This window comes from Cylas formicarius, unplaced genomic scaffold (genome assembly GCF_029955315.1).
Source record: "Cylas formicarius isolate icCylForm1 unplaced genomic scaffold, icCylForm1.1 PGA_scaffold_8__14_contigs__length_24414737, whole genome shotgun sequence".
NCBI classification, from domain to species: Eukaryota; Metazoa; Arthropoda; class Insecta; order Coleoptera; family Brentidae; genus Cylas; species Cylas formicarius.
Genome location: NW_026844361.1, coordinates 19,700,148 through 19,721,228, shown reverse-complemented (window position 1 = coordinate 19,721,228; position 21,081 = coordinate 19,700,148). Strand labels below are relative to the sequence as shown.

General features: G+C 35.2%; 1 protein-coding gene across 1 annotated transcript in view; it reads left to right on the top strand.

The window, feature by feature from the left end:
• LOC132705915 (myelin regulatory factor) overlaps positions 1 to 21,081 on the top strand; it is a 47,345-nt gene that overhangs the window by 7,265 nt on the left and 18,999 nt on the right. Inside the window, exons 2-5 of the mRNA XM_060676879.1 lie at positions 12,240 to 12,435; positions 15,674 to 15,908; positions 18,719 to 18,836; positions 20,290 to 20,553. Of these exons, the coding sequence (XP_060532862.1) occupies positions 12,240 to 12,435; positions 15,674 to 15,908; positions 18,719 to 18,836; positions 20,290 to 20,553 (813 nt within the window). The remainder of the gene's footprint in view (positions 1 to 12,239; positions 12,436 to 15,673; positions 15,909 to 18,718; positions 18,837 to 20,289; positions 20,554 to 21,081) is intronic.

Below are 21,081 nucleotides of genomic sequence, written 5' to 3'. Positions count from 1 at the left end.
TGTAACTATTTAATACTTTGCACCTTCCCGTTAGTTGGATTTCATGTCTGTTGACTTCTTTAAATAAATATATAAATAATTTTCGATAGTCCACAATTGTCATAAGACGAAGGTGCGTGACTCGAGTAGACGTGACAGAGCTGCAATGTCCCAAACATTACTATTTACAAATCTTCGCGATTCCTCCTGCGTCGTTTTTTTTATTTCAAAACGTCAGCAACTTGCAAGTTTGATTTATAAGGGGTGTTTTTTTCGATGTATAGAACTTTATGTTGCAATAAAAGAACGACGGATTATTCGATTGACAATTTAATTATTTTAATCAAATGCGGTGCATCTGACAAGCAAAACGAAAGAGGTGATTATAATGCAGAAATCACTGTACCATCCAAACCACAAAATTCCCTTGAAAAAATACAATTTGTGACCGTTTTTTCTTCAAAAATATGCTAGTCAAATCGAGCACGGATGCGCGAAAGTTTAGGACATACGTTTTGTCCTTAAAATGAGAATTAGTATTGAAAAATAATTGAAAAGTTTTTATTTACAAAGAGCTAAACAGAAAAACATGTATGACAACAGGGCGAAGTTGCATTCCAATTTATAACCAGCGCGTCATTGTTTATATGGCTCTTGATATAAGGCGTGTTTTTTTTCGATGTATAGGACTTTAAGTTGCAATAAAACAACGACGGATTATTCGATTGACATGAATTTTATTTATCCGATAGATAATCTTGTGGCATTACATGTGGCGCGGATATAGTCCAATCCGGACGTCGAATTTTCGATGGCTTTTTCCAACATTTGTGGCCGTATATCGGCAATAACACGGCGAATGTTGTCTTCCAAACGGTCAAGCGTTTGTGGCTTATCCGCATAGACCAATGACTCTACATAGCCCCACAGAAAGTAGTCTAACTGTCTTAAATCACAAGATCTTGGAGGCCAATTCACAGGTCCAAAACGTGAAATTAGGCGATCACCAAACGTGTCTTTCAATAAATCGATTGTGGCACGAGCTGTGCGACATGTTGCGCCGTCTTGTTGAAACCACATCTCCTGTACATCATGGTTCTTCAATTCAGGAATGAAAGAGTTAGTAATCATAGCTCTATACCGATCACCATTGACTGTAACGTTCTGGCCATCATCGTTTTTGAAGAAGTACGGACCAATGATTCCACCAGCCCATAAAGCGCACCAAACAGTCAGTTTTTCTGGATGTAACGGTGTTTCGACATACACTTGAGGATTAGCTTTGCTCGAAATGCGGCAGTTTTGTTTGTTGACGTAGCCATTCAACCAGAAGTGCGCCTCAACAAACAAAATTCGCTTATGAAAATCGGGAACAACGGAAATCTCTTTTTGGGCCCATTCGACGAATCTACGCCTTACTTGATGATCGTTTGGTTTCAATTCTTGCACGAGTCGAATTTTGTAAGCATGTAAACCAAGATCCTTCCGCAAAATCTTCCATAAAGTGGATGGACACAGATCCAATTCCTGTGCTCGAGGGCGGATGGGCTCATTCGGGTTTTCCTCAATGCTACGCTCTACAGCACTAATAGCTTCTTCTGTACATACCGTACGGCGTCTATGTGGGTGCGAGTTATCAATAAGAGTAACTATTTGCAAGCGTTGTTGAGGCGTGAGTCTATTCATGATGAATTGCCAAACCAAACTGAGAATAAATCACTTGACAGCTGTTAAATCGGTCGCCATCTTGAATAGTAATGCCAACTTAAAGTTCTATACATCGAAAAAAACACCCATTAGAAAACCGACGCAGGAGGAATCTAGAAGATTTCTAAATGCTATCACGGTACATTGTGGAAGTCTCTTTGAAAAATTCGAGTTCCAAATATTTTTAAAATAGACACCGAAGTCTCGTATGGCCGCAATGCCATTTTGAAGGGGCTATCTTTATCCATTCTCGATATACTTCTAATAGGCCTTCGAATTTGGGAAACTCGCATCTTTTTTCTGCGTGACGAGAAGTTCGGAGACGATGTTCATTAATTTTCCTGGTCGGCGATAAATTACGCAGCCAGTTATAGCGGCGTTTAGCATCGCTGCCGTTTTCGCGGTGTTTACCCTTGTGTGAAACGCACCTTGCATGTTTCGACGCGTTTACATGTGTGCGTGAGTTACCCGCGCAGGTGAGTACGAGCGATTAATTTTTTTTTATACTTTTACTTCAAACTCCCCGTTTGATCGCCGGTGTGTCGTAATTGCTACTTCCGGGGTGTACAAAAAAAATGGCGCGTGGCCTATATGTCTTTGTCGCTTGTAGGGGTGAAGGGGCAGCCTGCACTTTTCGCGGAAGTTCGCATATTTATTGACCTCTACAAAGCATATGATACTGTCCCTGTAAACAGATTGTTTCAAGTATTACTAGAACCAACATGAACTTTACCCTAATTAAAGCTTTAAATAACCTGTATAAAGAATCCACATCTCGGATAAAGATAGGTAATACATTGTCTGGAAAATTCATAGACACTGGAAGAGGAAGTGCAACGGTATGACAATTGACAATTGGCAATTTGCGAATGATCAGGTTAACATGGTCAATGATAAAGAAGTACATGACGAGAAAATTGCAAGATGACTATAAACAATCGGGTTTGGAGATCAACACGCAAAAGACCAAATATCTACTGATTGGCGCAGAATTACCTACTGTATAATTGGCAAAAATAACTCAAGTTAGACGAACAGTTGGCTGTCTGAATCATAATAATGAGCTAGCTACCCTCAGGCTAATATAAACATTCTTTCACCGTGTATGGTTGTTGATATACGAGGTGTGCTCAATAAGTAAGATGACTTTTGTAATTGGGCGGGCTACATACATTGGATCTTTGATATTGTTTTTGTTATGTTGGTGCACTTGTTCCTAACATATGTTCACAGTTTCACACAGTTTACACGTTCAATTTTTTTTGTGAGACAGAAGCGCGGTAGACGTGTTTTGTGTGGTCGGTGATTTCCTGCTGTAAAAAAAAAATGAAACAAAGAAACTGCATAAAATTTTCTGAAAAAAATGGGATACAATACTGCAAACTACTTGAAGTATTGATAACGGCATATGATGAATCTACTTTGAGAAAAAAAATGTTTATAAGTCTTACAAGCTATTCCACGATATCCGAGAAGACGCCGATGACGAACCTCGTTCTGGACGTTCCAACACGTCAACAAGTGATGAAAGCGTTGAAGAAGCTAAACAAAGGGGGTTGAAAAATCGTCGAATCCCTATTAGAGAAGTGGCTGAAGACATCGGCATCTCTAATGCCTCGTGCTATGCAATTTTTTCCGAAGGTTTGGGCATGAAACTTGTAGCAGCAAAATTTGTTAAGAAACTGCTGACGTCAATAATGATCCTGATATGCTCAAAAAGGTCATAACTGGTGACGAATCATGGGTATATGGTTATGACGTCGAAACCAAAGCCCAGTCGTCCCAATGGAAGAACCCAGAATCGCCAAAACCGAAAAAAGCACGTCAAGTTCGATCAAACGTCAAGGTTTTCTTTACTGTTTTCTTTGATTATCGTGGCATAGTACGTCAAAAGTTCTTACCACAAGGCCATACGGACAATGAAGGTCAAATAAGGGTTGAAGTTATAACAAATTAACAATATTAATTTTTATAATTAAATAAATACTTTTTGATAAAACTTAAAATTCACCTTACTTTTTGAACACATCTCCTATATCGTGAAAAATGGCTGGGCCATAAAACGTTTTTTGTTTATTTATAAGTAGTCCATGCATATGCCAGGAATGAAGACCGTATACTTGACAATGGCCGTGTTAACAATACTACAACTTTTTTATTTATTATATTCACGTTTGACCTATTTCAATCGAAATATTTTTCAATGTTTTTCATTATGGGGAAAGATTTAAATATTAGCAAAAGTTTAATTATTGCTTAGTAAAAAGTGATTTTTATACACCCCCATTTGCTCCCCCCTGAAAATTTTTTTGAAGGAGCCCCGGCGCGTATGGCCGAGTTCTTCGTCGACTCTTTTCTCTCCCTATAAATATCGATCAAACTAACATTGTCATCGAAACATAATAATATTTAAATCCGTCGAGATGCCTGTTTGCACGCGAACCCCACATTAAATGGTTTGATTAAGCGCTGCACAATTTAACGGTATGATAGAGTCTTTTGCTTAAGCAAATGGAAAATCATTCCCGTTTATATTGTTAACATTTTTAAAATTGACAATTATTGTTCGGGTTCGTCACTCCTTAGAAAACCTAACCGAACTTAAAGAGAAAAAAGTCAATCTATTATGTAAATAAAAAGATATTTGCGAGAAGTGTTCACCTTCACAAACAATTTTTAGTTCGAATCATTTTGGATGTTAATTTTTTGATCACTGTGTATAAGGTGTTATTTAATTGTGCAGTACCATTTTATAGATAAAGAACATTTTGTATATAGCTTTGGTTTTTGAGAGACGCAAGCGATTATTTTTAGTAGTGTAGGTAATCGCAGTGATTTTATTAAAATTACGTCATATATTTTAATAAATGAATCTCATGGTCGGAGGCAAATTTTAGAAATACTCGTTGTAACCGTTGCATTTCAGGAAAATTTTGTTGATCGGCAGGATAAAATAATGTCAATCCCTGCGCAATTAGTAAGTTCACATATGGAATTGTTTTAGAGGCCTTATAATTTTGTCTAGTAACACTACAAAAGTTCCCGAAGAAATTTATACGAACATTGCTTACCTCATGAATTCAATCCTCCAAAAACAATTTGTTTGTCTATGAACATTACGAGGCATTCCTGATTAATTGTTCTATTATTAGTGGTAACAAAATATGGCCATTAGTCCGCAATTAATTAAATCAATCCAAATTACAAAATGGTACCCATGCAACTACTTTTTCTGTCATCACTGCGAAAAGTTTTTACTTTAAAAAGCTTCACAGAAATTATTTAACGGCTCATTGTTCAGCCATTCCACAGCTGTATCGTAAACGAAATCTTCCAAATTACATTACATTAGCAAAATTGCGGTACGGTGTCTTTATTTAGTTGATTCGCAAGTACTTTTAAACAACTTTTATTTGGCGATCAAAAAATAACTTAACCAATCTGGTCAATCAACTTAGTCAATCTGGGTATTACTGCTATGCTCTGCAATAGCGATGTTTTAACTTTACTTGTTTACAGTGCAGATGGCGCTGCAAATATTGCTCCGACAAATAATAAGATTAGATTATACATTTTCATTGGCTTATACATACATTATACATTTGTTCCACCAATAAACACCCTAATCATCCATTAGGAAACTGTTGATTAACTTTTACTGATAGTTTACTTAATTGACGTATTCGCCACGACATTTTAACAAAGACTTTAAAAATTGATGGTCTGTAGTGTAGCAGCAGATCTAAAAAAGTTCAGAAGTGTAATTTTACACAGGCATCTGACAAGTTAGAAAGTGCGGTGTCACTGGTTTGTTGTTATTTTTGCAAAAAAGTTAGAAATAAGTTTTATGAAAAGTAACAGGCAGCTAAATAGTCTCTAACGTGACAACGCACATAGTTTGCCATACATATTATTAATTTATGCATAGTTCCAAATTTTTGTCACCCTTTACAAATATCTTCATTTTTTACTTCTTCGAAGTAATCTCCTTCCCTCTTCCCGTTGTGCCCTCGGAAATCGTTTTATCAAATCGCAATTTTGTTTTTTTTTTGCTTTTTTAAAGCAAACTGCTGGTCTGTGACCAAATGAAAAAATTCCTCGACGGATGTCAGTAATGGGCAAGTGTCCTGGGTGGAGTTGTCCACATGAAAAGCAAAGAGAGATTGTGTGTGTTTAGACCATACCAATTTGTGGCAAAAGAAGAGAGAGATTATTTATAAGGAAAACGTGTGTTTTGTAAGATTTAAAAAGATGTACTGAGATTATGACCAAGTAATTGATGATAAAAAAATTAGTGTGGCCTAAACTCTTTTTTGGAGAACAAGATTGCCTGCGAAAAATCGTCGCTGGGTGGGGCAAGTTCGTAGCGCGTAGCGCAAAACAGCTTTGTATTTCAAACAGAAGTCGTTTCGCGGTTTCATGTCAAAAAAATCTGGTTACTAGTTTTTGAGAAAATATTTTTTTTCTGGACGCCAAAATAACCCAAAAAAGTTTTCCAAAATTTTTAAAAAACACTTGGCGATATTAGATTGCGCCCAGCTTCTAAATTTGAAGTCGTAGATTTGAAACACCTACTACATGTTTCAATATAGAACAAAATATCCAGAGCACCTTGTACAATATGCACCTTAAATACAGAAGTTTTAGCTGCTCATATGGGCTATATAGTCATGTAAAAGAAACTAACAACTGATACACAGCCTTCTAGTTATTTTCAATTACCAATTTACGATTTGCACATTTTTGAAAATTATGACGAATAAAGATTTATAGAATTTGATCTCTTGAATCTTCCCGTTCAAAAATTTGAACCGTCCAACTCAAACGGTTCGAAAGTTACTGCCGAAAAAGTTCAGGAAAAGAGAAATGAGAACGGAGAAACAGACAAAACTTAAGGAGGAGCGCGTATGCTTTCGAAAAGAATCGAGTATTCTTCATCACTGTTCATTTACTAGATTTTTTCTTATCTAATGTGTTGTAAGTGTGAGAAATTACCAACATCTTTAAGGGATATTTGGATTGGATTCGTTAGAGATTTACATCAGGTGAGTTGTAACTTTTTGATCCTTGTTCCTCCATAATAAACGATCTTGTTGCTCAATTTTCCAGATAAATAGTCTGAATAGCTTTTGAAATGGTTTTGAAATATGTTACATAACGTCAAACAACATAGTTTTCGTAATTTAAGAGGTAAGAGTTTCCATAATCACCCCGTACAACGCCGTTATACGAAATCTACGTCTCCGTTTCCCGATTCTGACGTCAATCGAGTCGATTTCGCGGGCCAAAAGACGGTGTAAAGCGGTTTTTTTCCTTATCGAAAGAAAATCTCGGTCCCTATATAAAGACCGCATGCAACCCCCCATCGATTCGCCACCGACCCGCCGGCCAATGCGGTAACTGATCGATATTTCGCGACCGCCGATTGGCCAGCACGCGGCCTTCCGCTGACCAATAATGGTTTTGTCCGCGCGGTGTTGGGGGGGTGCTCGCTGTTCGCGACGAAGCTTAGTTTTTTTTTTGTTATCGAATCGTGGCCTATGCATGGGTTACCACATTTTTCTGTTCCAAACACATCTCATAGCTTTTATGTTTAATTATTCTGAAGGAAAACAGTATAGACAGTTTACATCGACCCATTCTATTGTTTCAGAATAAGATGTTGATCCTTAATCATTTGATTTCTTGGCAAAAAGTTTATATCAATAAAAGTTCACAATCGAATCAGTTTTGATATATAGGGTGTTGAAGATGTAAAAAGAAATTCAAATTTTGGCAGAGTACGAGAGCTGAATGGAACTGCAAACAGCTGATTCAGATATGTTTTTATTTTTGTACCCGTTTTTTAATGTTAGCTTTTCTTTTTTACTAATAAAATATCTAATTAATCTTTATTTCTATTGCTTTTTTGTTCGCTGAAAACTGGAAATTTTTGCTAAGAAATGAATCGCGATTTTTAAAATGTAATTTATTTCTGAAGTAATCAGTATCGTATGGTATGCGTCCGTCAATGGATTGTACTTTCGACTTGAGCTGAAACGACTATGAATAATAAACATTTTCAATTCAAAATTTTGGAAAACCGTTAAAAAATAAACTCACAGGAAGAGAAAAACCAGATCAGTAAATAGATTTTTCTGAAATTTAAATATTACTTCAGGAGAAAAAGTTAATATGATTGTGATATACGGAAAATCCAGACCGTATCCTATATGGCGCTGCCATCACTACCATTAATTGTTGTTCCGTCAAACTCATCATCCACACAAGTTTTTTTCTTCAGAAAAATGTATTAAATGGAAATTTATGATTCCGTGGGAAAGAATATACACCCTGTATACATTTAAACCATGTAAATTTTTTTCATGGAAAAAATCCTACGTAAATAAATTAGTACAGTGTATTAATTATATAATTAATTTCTTATTGTATTGTTTAATGCTGAATGGTTATAAAACCAAATAAACTTTATTCAGTTTTGACATGTTAAAACCATGTTAACCTTGCGTCAACTTTTAGGTGCAGTTGAAGATTTTCTTTTAATTGTTAAGATGAATTTAAAGGAAGCGACTTTTTAAATTATTGAGTCCATTCTAAGTACTTGACTTTTCTTTAAATTTAGGTTTCTATTTTTTTTTTTAAATTTTTAAAATGTAACCTAGGATCAAAATATATCAAAACTCATTTATAAAAAATAAAAAAAAATAGTGCGAACTTTAGTGGTGACACTGTATATAACGAACAATTACAGGTTATCATTTAGAAACAGGAGTGGCTTAAAATGCAGATTTTTCGAAGCAATACGCTATATGTAGTATCTCCAAAACTAAAAGTTTCATTTCCATCTTTAAGATCCTTAAGTGACACCATAAGTATCGAAAATTGGGTGTAATGTTATACACTGAGAGAAATATTTTAGAGAACATAAATTATTATTTTGGATTGTTGTTATATTCTTGACGTCCAACGTCACATACGGATCCGCCAATTTTTCGGTGCACCAGGTGGATGGGGCCTAGCGTAAACTAAAAAAATTAGTTTATCAATCCCCTTTTCCCTCTGACGCGTGGCGTGGGAGAATCGGACCAGCAGCACGTCCGTTTGGTAAGGCTTAATGGTAAATAAGTTGCCTGGCAACTTGTTTACGGTATTGCAGGGGGCGAAGGGGTGGCGCGGGGTCTTGGGGGTCGAGGCGGGTCGAAAACAACAAAATTTAGCCGACACTAGTTTCGACGTCGACGACGACGCGTTCGCTGGCGGAAATCGAAAAACCGGACACAGCTCGCTTTTCTTGTGCTTTTATATATTCGAAAACCATGAAACGAAATAATTTCAAACCGGATTGAACCGGTCCGCGCGGGTGTGCTTTGGGGCGAATTTTGCCGCGCATCTTGGGGGGATAACGCGGGACTATATAAATCATGTTCTTGAAGCGTTGAGTAAAGTATGGAATTTTGGGATATGGACGATCGCAGGGGTACCAGAAACAGAAACTTGCCAGGTGACATTTTGCCCTCGGACTTTACGTAAACGTGACGGCATACTATGGGGAAATCTCGAAATCTAGTGCCCAAAATTTTTCAATATTTTAAAATTTACTTATAATCTGAAGGTATTCCTATATTGTTGTGAAAAAACACTATTTAAACTGAAAAATACTAAGACGTTTAAAAAATAAAACGACAATTTAGTTGCAACAATTCACTATTCTCTGATTAAAACACAATTGTATTATAACTCTTAACTAATTTTCAAATTATCGTTATTGTACAGTGTGGCCCAAACTTTAAAAACTATTCGGCGGCCAGTTTTTTTTTGTGGAGGTTAATGTAGGTAGTACAATGAAGATATATCGAAAACAGTATATTTAATCGAGGTGAATGTAGTATTTCGTTTATAATTATGTAAAATAAACTCTCTCTATCATAATTTGCCGAAAATAAACTAAGAAGAGTTTTAAGGTGTAACTACCACTCTCTTCATATTGTGTGGAAACAGAATGTATATCCTTGCCCTAAAACCCCCCCAACACGTCACCCGTCACGTCCATATCGCAAAATTGGAGTTATAAAGATATAATAATTCCTAACCAAAACTAAATTTTAGCACATTAATTAACATTGATGCATTTTAACTGAAACGCATACCTGAAAAATATGCCTTAGAAAACTTTAAAACAGTATATCTAGAACTAATACTCTGGAGGTTGATCTATAAAGATAGGCTAACCTTATTTGGACAATAAGATGGCTTATTAATGCACTAAAAAATATTTTAAAATGTATCTAGTGCGCTAGTTATTAGCATATTTCACGAATTTAAAACGCCCTCTGTGTCTTTTTCTGTATTTTTTATTATTTGAATTACCTATTATCAGCGAGATTTTTCTCCAGAAAACAAACCTGACAGCCTGTACAGTGTACAGAGTATCCGATTTCCAATATATGTTTATGTCACGACCTTCTTAATAGCTAAATAATAATTTGTTGGATATCACAAACAAGTGCATAAAATGTGACTTTTTTTGGGGGGGAGGGGGACTATGTCTGTGTCTTTTCTTTTCTATGTATTTCTGTTCTTTTCTTTTGAAGTTATCCTCTTACAAGGGATTTTTGATATGAAATATGAAATGAACTTGTAAAAGTGATCTTGAACATTCTACCATGTATGGGTGTTCTAAATTCATAAACACGCATCTAATATACCTACACTTCTACAAATGCAAATGTGACGTCTCAACATGAATTTCCAGTTCAGTCATCTATATCAAAAATTGTAAACGATAGACCACATTTTGAAAAAAAAACGTAAACGGTTACCATCTTTTATCAATATTATCGTTAAGTTTGAATTTGATATTTTTTAAGCCTTGAGTAAATATAAAAATAGTCACTAATTCCATAGGGAAATTTTAATTTCAAAAATAATGCTTATAAAAGTAAGTTTGTACTATTAAAAGAACCACAGTTTACAAAAAAAAAAGATTCGTAGTTTCTTGTAACAAATTCGTTAGACTACACACCAGCCGTAGCCATTAGAGAACAACAACGCCTTCATCTTCTCAAACTGTTTGCACAGTTTAAGCCAAAGTGACACCTGAGCATAATGTTAACAAAAAACGATCGCACGATTTGTAATATTTTTTTTGTGTAGCCTCCATTATTATCATGTAAAGCATGCAGAGGACAACAAAATGACGGTTAAATACAAATACGCTTTATACGAACCAAAAATAATTGTAAATAATATAATTCTCGGCCTATAACCTGAGAATAACACTATAACATGTCATCGTATCGATCGAAAAGCAGCGGTATGACGTCACGATCATTCTCGCGCGTTTAGTGTCGTTTAAAAGGAATAGCCGGGTGCCACAACTTGAATTGCAACTTAAATATTGGGTTTTGAGTTTTGATATTTGGTATGCGTTATTTCTATACATAAAGAAATGTATTAAAGAAATAAAAAAAATGTTCGTTTCCTATTGGTTTAATTTTTTAAAGAAACTTCCACAGACAACAATTTCTAAATCTGGATTTCTCCTCTGTAGGTTGTTGATAAATCGAACTTGCTGACGTTTTGCCAACCATCTCGTTGGCTTTAATTGAAACTGTTTCAGTTAAATTCCAGGATGCTAAATTCCATTGTTTTTATTTTATTTATATGCATTGAAAGTTCGCCAATCTCTTAGTTTTACTTCAACTCCTGTTATTGATACGCCCTTCTTTAATATTACGTAAATAATTAATCAAAAGTATCTCGGGTGATTAGCATCGAATCCTTAACTTGTGTGACTCGATATTTTCGTATAGGAATAATTTTTTGCTCACGCATTAGCCTACATTTTGCGCCATTTTCTTTCTAAACATCGATTTTCACAGACTTAGTTCGTTTTCCGAGAACATTTAACGATGTCTAGGCATATTTTGAGAATAAAATATAGAGTATACAATATTTTTTCTACAGCTGTATCGAAAAATATCCTCAGATGTGCTGCGTCATGATGTGCTATTTCTGTTTCTATTGAAATACCATTAACAATGCGCTAAATACGTCGTATTTGTCACACTGACGACTATTAAAAACTGTCACCATTTTTTGACAGCTGCAGACGCATTGGAAAATCGAATCAGATTTATGTAATGTCAAAACTTTATTTGACAGTAAGTATCACGGACGATAAGAGTTTAATATCAACCCGTGGCTGAGGGATTCGCGTCCAGTGGTAAACCACGTCGATCGACTTTCTAATCCCGTCGCCGACCGCGATGTTTGTTCAATAAATCAGATCTTTTGTTTAAGGGTTGCCGTGGTTACCGGTCGCGACTCATTGTCCCTTACGCCGAGCTTCGTTGGTCAAGTATTATTGATGATTTTAGTAATGTTTTAATATTTTTTGCAATTACTTACAAGACGTGCGACAAATCGCCGAAAGTTTTGTTTTTAACGACGTATATTAATGGTTCGTTCTAAACAGTCCGTTAACAATCAATAATATTCGGTCCTGATATTTTGACGCATTTTTTTAACATTTTCTTTCAAAATTGTCGCAGGCAGAGGAACGGAATTTGTGGGCGGCATCGACAACGAAGCGCTAGACTTTTCGCAGCTCGAGGACTTCATTAACGGCGACAACGCCCAGGGAAACAACCCGTATTTCGGGGATTCCCTGGCCGGCGCGGCCCCGCCCCCGTCCGGCAAACTATTGAACGTCATCGTCGAGAACAAAAGGAACAACAATAGCAATGGGTATGTGTCCCCTTCGCGCGCCCCCACCCCCACCCCCTTCCTATTTTAAAAAGGTTACGTTCGGTTAATTGTTTATTTATTGTTTATAAAGCGATAAACCTATTATGCACGCTGATAATAGCGTGAGAATATATACCCAGCAAAGTAAAAGTGACAAATAAGGTCTTCCACGAATGTTTTTAGTTGTCATATGCTATGCTACGGCTAAACATAGCCAAGCTGGCTGCACATACATAATATCTGTAGGTAAACTGTTCGAATGGTCAAATGTCGTATTACTTGTAAAATGTAGCCAATGCGATGTTCAGAATTGTTCTCTCTTATCTTATCTTGAATTTTTTTAATGTTCAAGAATGTTGCGGACAGACCTCCTACCAATTTAAACCTATTGTTATTTTGATACCATCTTGTCGAGGGAGGAACACCACCATTTGCTTTTGTGGGTGACCGATTTAACTCGTATACTGAACATAAGATTGCCTCTCCCCATAACTCTTTGGGTAAATTTGTTTCAGCAAATTTAATTCTTACTTTATCTAACAAACTTCGGTTCATACGCTCAGACTTACCGTTCTGCGGGCTACATGGCAGCGTATACTCAATGTCAATACCTTTATTTTTGCAATACGGTTTGAAATAATTTGAAGAAAATTCACCACCATTATCACATCTAATTTTTGTGTTTTTTGACCCTGTTGTGTTTTTATTTTTGTATGTTTTCTAATTGTTTTATCAGTTTCAAATATTATTTTAAAACCTTTTCTTAATAATTTTGACACAGGAATTGAACTATTAGAGCTTCTAATTTTATTTTTTTACCTTGGCAAATACCACTCATTGTTCCCTTTTTCTCTGCAACCAACGTCTCCCCACTCTTGGCCGTACCTATTTTTATTTCTGTCTTTAAATCTTGTATATCTGTCATATAGTCTTGCAGTTCACTTGTCACTAAATGTTCAGTAGCTCCAGAGTCCAAAACAAAACGGTTTATGTTGTCATTCAAGGTCACACTATTTAATGCAATAAATGCGACTTGTTTATCACTTTCTTTTATTTCGTTTGCATTCGCACTATACCTAAGATTACCTCGACGTGAACCTCCGTAATTTGTAGCAAACCTACCTCTATCTCTATGCCTATTCTGTAAACACTCAAAAAATTTGTGACCTTGTTTGCCACATTTATAACACACATATTGGCTTGCTTTGAACGTAACTTCATTATCATTTCTAATATTATTCCCATTTTTTGATTTCATTTTTAATTCTTCGTCCAACAATCTCGATGTCTCAATGTTTCAATCGCCGTTATTACAGGATCATAGTCCTCATTAAGACAAAAGTAAGTGGCACACATTATCCGATTCTTCGATTTTAGACCCAATACTTTCTAATTCTCTTATTACAGAGTCAAATTTCAAAAAATGATCCTCTAATTTTTCGTTCCTTTTATAGTTTATTGTTAGCAACTTCTTCTTTAAAGTTAACTTCGAAAATACACTTTTCCTCTGAAATACATGTTCTAATGCTTTTAACATATGCTTCACTGTCGTTGAATTTTTAATTATATCAAGGTGTTTGTCACTTACACATTGCACTATGATTGATTTTGCCTTTGCATCCCTTATTTTAAAATCTGTCTTCTCTCTCAATACCTTTATTTGATACTTCCTTCTCCAACGTATCTTCAATCTGTTTCCCTTCCAGTTATTATAATTCTGTGCATTTAATTGTGGAAATACCACCGACGACGTATTCATTTTGCCGTTACATGTTTAATACACATGTTAATATAATAACCTATAATAATCTATTGTGAATTTATGAACACACTGATGTATTAAACTAAAATAACTTTATTAATAATGAATATACTAATTTTAAATTAACACTCTCATGTTAGGTTAGGTTCTATTCCACACAGTTTCCTCTTCACCTTTTACAGTGGATTAATGACAAGTAATCACAACAAAACCGTTATTATTTTCAAATGGTCACTGAGTATTGCAAAGGTTTCTCTGTAAGGCCCCTAACACGTTCCTAGGCGGTTTTCGTGCATTTTAAATTTAAAAAAATTCAAAGAAAATCTATACCAAAATTTCCACCAATTTCAAATCAAATAACTATAACATATTAAAAAACAAAAAATATATTAGGCATACATAACAACTATTTATAGGTGGTACCCTCATATGTACATAATATAAAAAATACATATTACTACATATACTTAAATCTTAAATTATTTTACAATTTTACCATACTTTCTAATTTTTTTTTTCTGCGGGTATCACATTTAGCTTTATAATTTATTATTTGGGGTTCGGAGATGGGTTTTGGCCGGTAACCCATGCCAGAGGGTTCTGGAGACGAATTTTTCTCTAGAATTTCACTTGCGGCTTTTTGATCTAGATACTCCTGCCTCTGTTGGTGGCTTCTGGTTAAATAATAATATTCCACTGAAAAAAGTTAAAAGAAATGTATTTCTTACCTTTACCTATATTATTATGTGTAATATTTTGAGCTTACCTCCTAACTAATAACACCGCTAATAAGCAGCACGAACACAAAACTTTTAAGTTTTTGTTTAAGGTTAAAAATACTCTTTTTCCCAGTTCTCGCCACTCAAGCACATACAATTTTAAAGAATTTGTTAAAGCTTAAAAACAGTGTTTTGTCCAAGTTTTTTTTACAGAAATACAATTAACACAAACATAAACGCACTACTCACTAGTTTAAATTATTTTAATTGTTCAAAGAACATAAAATACAACGGTTTAATACGCCTTCAAATGCATTGACAGAATACACAAAAACCGTTAGAGGACTTCGCTTACGTCACAAGCGATCACGTGCGATCGATAATTTTGGCGAATGGGATTGGGCAATCCTATTAGGTTTATCATTCTTGTCCCTGTCCGATGACCATTCTTCGCAAAGTCAAATGCCCAGTTACTTAAACTAATCCACTCTACGTTAACTGTTATGGTGGAGTTTTCAATTTTTCTTAGCGTGTTAATACATCGCTTTAAGCTTTATTCATATAAAGGATAAAGGAAGTGTTACTAATGGAAATTATAGATTCCTAACCAAAATTACTCCTCTCATGTACAGATTGCAGAACAGGGCAAAGAATTACAGGTTTGGCTTGTCGGTTTACCAGATCCATCGCGTAGTTTTATTCTATGCTGTCATTTCGATTCAAATTAACGCACTCACCGATGGGGTTTCGATTTCAGGCACTCTCTACCGGAAAGTCCGCCGGACTCTAGCTCGGAGCACCCGTACAGTCCCGAAGAGGGTTGCGACGTGCCGATCAGCAGCGCGGATAACATCTACACAAACCTCGCACAGGGCATTTACAAGCCCGCAATACTCAATCCGATACTGGCGGATAATTTGATTTTGGGCTCGCACATCGTCGTCGCCGACCAAAACGGCGACCAGCTAATGGACGGCGCGAACATTTTGCAGGCAAGGGACATTTAAATCTCGCAAAGAAAAGTGGAGAATTGCATTTTTATACAGCCCTGCCGTTTTTTTTTCCAGATTTTTTTGCCCCTTTTATTCATTGCACACGAATACGAATGTTCGCCAAGGAGTGCTTTTTTTTTAATTTGCAGTATGTCTAATTAAGTCGTCCCCCCCATATGAAAAACTAAAAAGTTCTGCATGGTCTAAATTTTAAGGTGCAACCATCAGATGCAATTTTTTTTTGGTCCACATAACCCAAAACCCAAATTAGTTTTTTTTCTTTTACTCTTCCACAAAATTCTTATTTTTCAACAAACCTCGTATACAGCTGAAAAAATGTTATAGTTATATTTTAGGATTTATAACGTTTCATAAAGATTAACTTTTTCTCTTAAAGTTTCATATGAATCCAACTTTTAAAATACCCGAATTTAACATTTTCGTAAATGGGTGTGATTCGATATCTACACCAAATCAATAGAGGTACTTTAATCCTGAGCAAAATTCATACTACTTTTCGCTTTTCGTATACTCCTAAAAAATAATGCGTATGGTAATATTCTAGGTTTTACACCACGCAGAACTTTTTATGAAGAATATAAAAGGTTTTCGACTTAATAAGACGCAAAATAATTTCCCATGAGAGCAAAAATTAGTGAATAACAAATTAATAGGTTTTGTGATTTGCAGTTTTCTGTTTGACGGATAAAGTAGTAAAACATTATGGCTAAGAATAAACATCAATTAACACTTGACAGTAGAAAAATAATACGTCTATTAAGTATCCATATAGATTGTGGGTTTTACCAATGCGTTCTATAAAATATTTAACCAAGAAACCATGTTAATTTTTCTGATTGTCTAAAATTCCAATGACATAACACTGCAGTAATAAATACTTCTCGCTGAGAATATTTACTTGTGGCTTTGCGCGATTTGTAGTAACCCTTCCACGAAATATGATACCGTAAACTTTGCAATACTTTTGATATATATCGAAAATTAATTAATTAATAACGTGAGCGGCTAAATGTTATGACTCGGTTTTGATATTTGTTTACTGTTTTATTACGTCACCGTGATTAATACTCCATCCTCATTAATCCTTTTCAGAACTACTAAATAGCCTAAATGCTCTTTGCAAGCGTAATGGTCTTATTTACCTTTCTAATGAAATTGACATTTTAATTTTTGTACGGATTTTCAAGCATTTTTGAGTCGACGTGTAAATTGTTGATCGATATTTTAATCGTTTTTTAGTGTGTTTTTTTCTAATTAACAATAATTTTTTACATCAATTACAAACGCTTGTACAAACACTACCAATGACATCTGCCCAAGGTAAACGCCTGCGTACTGGAACCACTAGGTTCTTCTTTCTTCTTAACTTCTAATGGCCACGACTGCATAAGGTCATTCGGCCAGCTTACACACCTAAAGAATGCTTTCTTAAGAGAAGGGTCTGGACCAATCCATCGTCCTCCAGGTTATTTAACGTATACAAAAACGGAAACAACTTCTAAATAAATTGTCAGAAAATGACGACCGATTCTTCAAACGGCTCCCGCAATTATCTTATACGGGATATCCGATCCCATCCGGCCTGGTTACCAGCGTGAATACAAGACATCCGGAAACCGTGTTAACATACACCTCATGGAATTACACATCACGAATCCGTGTACATCCGCGTAAGACGAACACTATTTCCCAAACTTTTAGGCACTACATCTCTAAATACGTAACAATATTTTCTTTAAACGACACTAATTTCGACCGATTTCTACAAATTTTTAGGTTAGGTTAGGATGAAAGTCGTCGACGTTTCTTTTGTTACCGTTGTTGTTTATATTTTTTCATTAACATTTCGGGTGTTTCGAACTTGATATGTACCGAGTCCGCTGTGGGTTCTGTGTTACAATTTGCTACTTTTTTGTAAAACCAAAGATAGTGTTAACAGCGTTTTAGAAAATGTTTCATTTTGGAGCCCCCTTGTATGTCCGTTATCCTTAAACTGAATCGAAAAAGTCAATAACACTCTTATAGAATCCAGTGTTATCGATAATTTTTGTTACATTTACTGTTTTTGAGTTATAATCCAACTTATGTTTTTTTTACCTTTTTAAAAATAAATAAAATAGTATTTTTCACAGAAAGACGCAAAAACATCGACATTTCTCAATTTTAGATTTTTTGTAAGGATACAAAATTCGATTTGACGACCTAGCTGGACTATGGGAGGCAATTGATTTAGCTTTTCAAAATCTGAGAATGAGACCAATGATCCTTTTTAATGTTATTCAAGAATGTGTTCATTTTGCACTGGGATTTCCTTTATTTTTTTATTTTTTTAATAATGTTATTTTATACCTATGCAAGACATCCAATTCTTTCGTATTAATATGAAACTTTCAATTGTTAATTATTGTTCCTCATGGACTATTTAATTATACATTTAATTTTAGAAAATTGTCATTTATTTACATGTTTCAGAGGAAACGTGCGTCATATATTTTTGTCAAAGTAAAGAGTATGAAAAAAAAAAACAAATTTCATTTGTAACTCCAAAATAGTAAATATGTAACAAAAATTATCTTTACTTTAGGTTTTCGATAAGCTTAAGGAGATACGAGTACATTGTACATTGTATACATTGTATCTTAAAAACTAAAAAGACTATGAAAATGCTATTTAACTTGTAATACAAATAATGAAAAATGAAATGAAAAAATAAGACCGAAAATTGGAAATTTTTGGAAGGGATTTGAAATTCTTTAAATTTTAAACGCGTTACTCTGCGGCCATTTTAGGATGGTCGTCTTCTGGTTGCGCAAGACATGCGAAACGGCGGAAGTCTGCTACCGACCCGGATCATTTCGGAAGATTTGCACAACGATTCCGGTATCGTTCTCGCCGATGGAGTTCAAGGTAATAGCAGCACAACAGAAGTTTGAAGGGGCGCTCTATATTAATAAAACGTAAAAATTAAATTTATTCAAAATTACAATATCTTTAATATAAGCTTTTTTTTTTAAACGGGGCTATAAATACCAAACCTATTAAAAGAATGGAAAACTTTGTGTTACGTTTTAAGCAAAAGAAAAAATGGAAAATGTGGTTCTAGTGAAATTATATCAACCAGAGGGCATTTTCTTTGGTTAAAGTTAAGTGAGTTAAACTTAGTTCGCCGCTGATAGAGATGTCACTCATCCAATTTCCAGGCTTTTTGAGACCATATTTCCTTAGCGATGGTGTCATATATATATATATATATATATATATATATATATATATATATATATATATATATATATATATATATATATATATATATATATATATATATATATATATATATATATATATATATATATATATATATATAAATTCCCTCCGTGGACACCGTTCTGTACGCGCTGCACACTCTCAGTGATAGCTTTCTTTGTAGTGTTGATAACACAGCTATTAGTCTCTTATTTTCGGTAATCTTGCTCCAGACTGGGGCCCCATACAGTATCTGAGAGTGTACCACGCTCACTAGAAGTCTCCGTTTGGATGATCTTGGTCCACCTATGTTTGGCATTAAACACAACAGCGCAGAAGTCGTTTTTTCTGCCTTTTGTACAGTTCGCTTTACGTGCTCAGCGAAACTTAGCTTTCTGTCAAGCCACACTCCCAGGTATTTGACAGTATCACTCAAGCCAATCTCACTACCCATAACATCGAAAACAACGTGGCCTATCTTCCGTTTTGTGGTTAGCAACACTGCTTTGGTTTTCTCCGGCGCTAGGGCCAACCGTCTCTGCTCGAGCCATCGCTCCGTGTTTGCGTTGCACATCAGGAGCTCCTCGTTCTTTGCTACCACAATCATGCCGATGTCGTCAGCAAACCCTATTAGTGTCACTCCGTTTGGCATCTAAAACGCAAAAAGCCCATCATAGAGCACGTTCCACAGTGTGGGTCCAAGGACCGAGCCCTGTGGTACTCCACTTGTTATGCCGATATATATATATATATATATATATATATATATATATATATATATATATATATATATATATATATATATATATATATATATATATATATATATATATATATATATATATTTTTTTTTTTAAATAAAAATGTTTGTTTTTTAGCACGAATCGCTAGGATCACTTCTGTAGTAACCATATCAAATTTGAATTTTATAGTATATTCTCGGGGTAGAACATCAGTCGTCCATATACAAGTCGATAGCAGCGTTATTTTCCAAATTTAATATGAGCGTATTATTTATATCTTTATTAATTGAATCCTATTAAAATAAATTTGCTATAAATTGCTCATCGATTCAGAGGCGTTGTTTATGTTTTTTTTTGTTGTCGTTTGTTTATAGATAGCACTAGGTCGTTGCTACTGGCCACGACGGAGTCGACAACGCCGAATTTTAGCCGAAATGGTTACAAAGAAGATTTCGACAAGGGTCAGCTCGTCCATTTGGGTTACGGGACGACCATCGAGAACATGCCCAGGGCCGAGATGGAGGGCGGCCTGTGCGAACAAAACCTGGACGGTATGCCGGGCGTCTACACGAATCTACAGTCGGTCTCAAAGAAACGGAAACTCTCTCAGGATTCGCTCTTGGTGAAAAGCGAACCAGGTTGGTTTTAGTTAAAAATGCAAAGTTTAAAAATTGGCCAAGACAACTGGCACTAACTAAACTAACCAAAGGCATTATACCACAAGAGCGAAATGTAAAATGATAAATTGACTTTAGTACAGCAACTACAACGCAGCAAATGTTGGGAAATGACATATATGATAATGTCTGCGTAATGTGATATTTATTTACTTAAACAATAGGCATAAAACGCAAGTAACAGGTAGGTTGTAGTAAAAAGTATTAAATGGTTACAAAGGCATTGCAAATAGTGATGATATGACGAAACTTAACATAAAGTCTAGCCTAACATAAACATTAACTCTAATAAAAAAGTAAGAGAAGGGGAAAAGACTGAAATTAATAATTATAGTTAATTAATACATTGCGAAAAAAAGTCCACACCGTATCAGCATTAACACACAATAACGCGTTTTACCAGAAACCGAAACTCAATTTTACGTAGTCGACGCGCGTTTCGCCAACCAAGTTGGCATCTTCAGGAGAAGATTAAAACTAAACTTAATC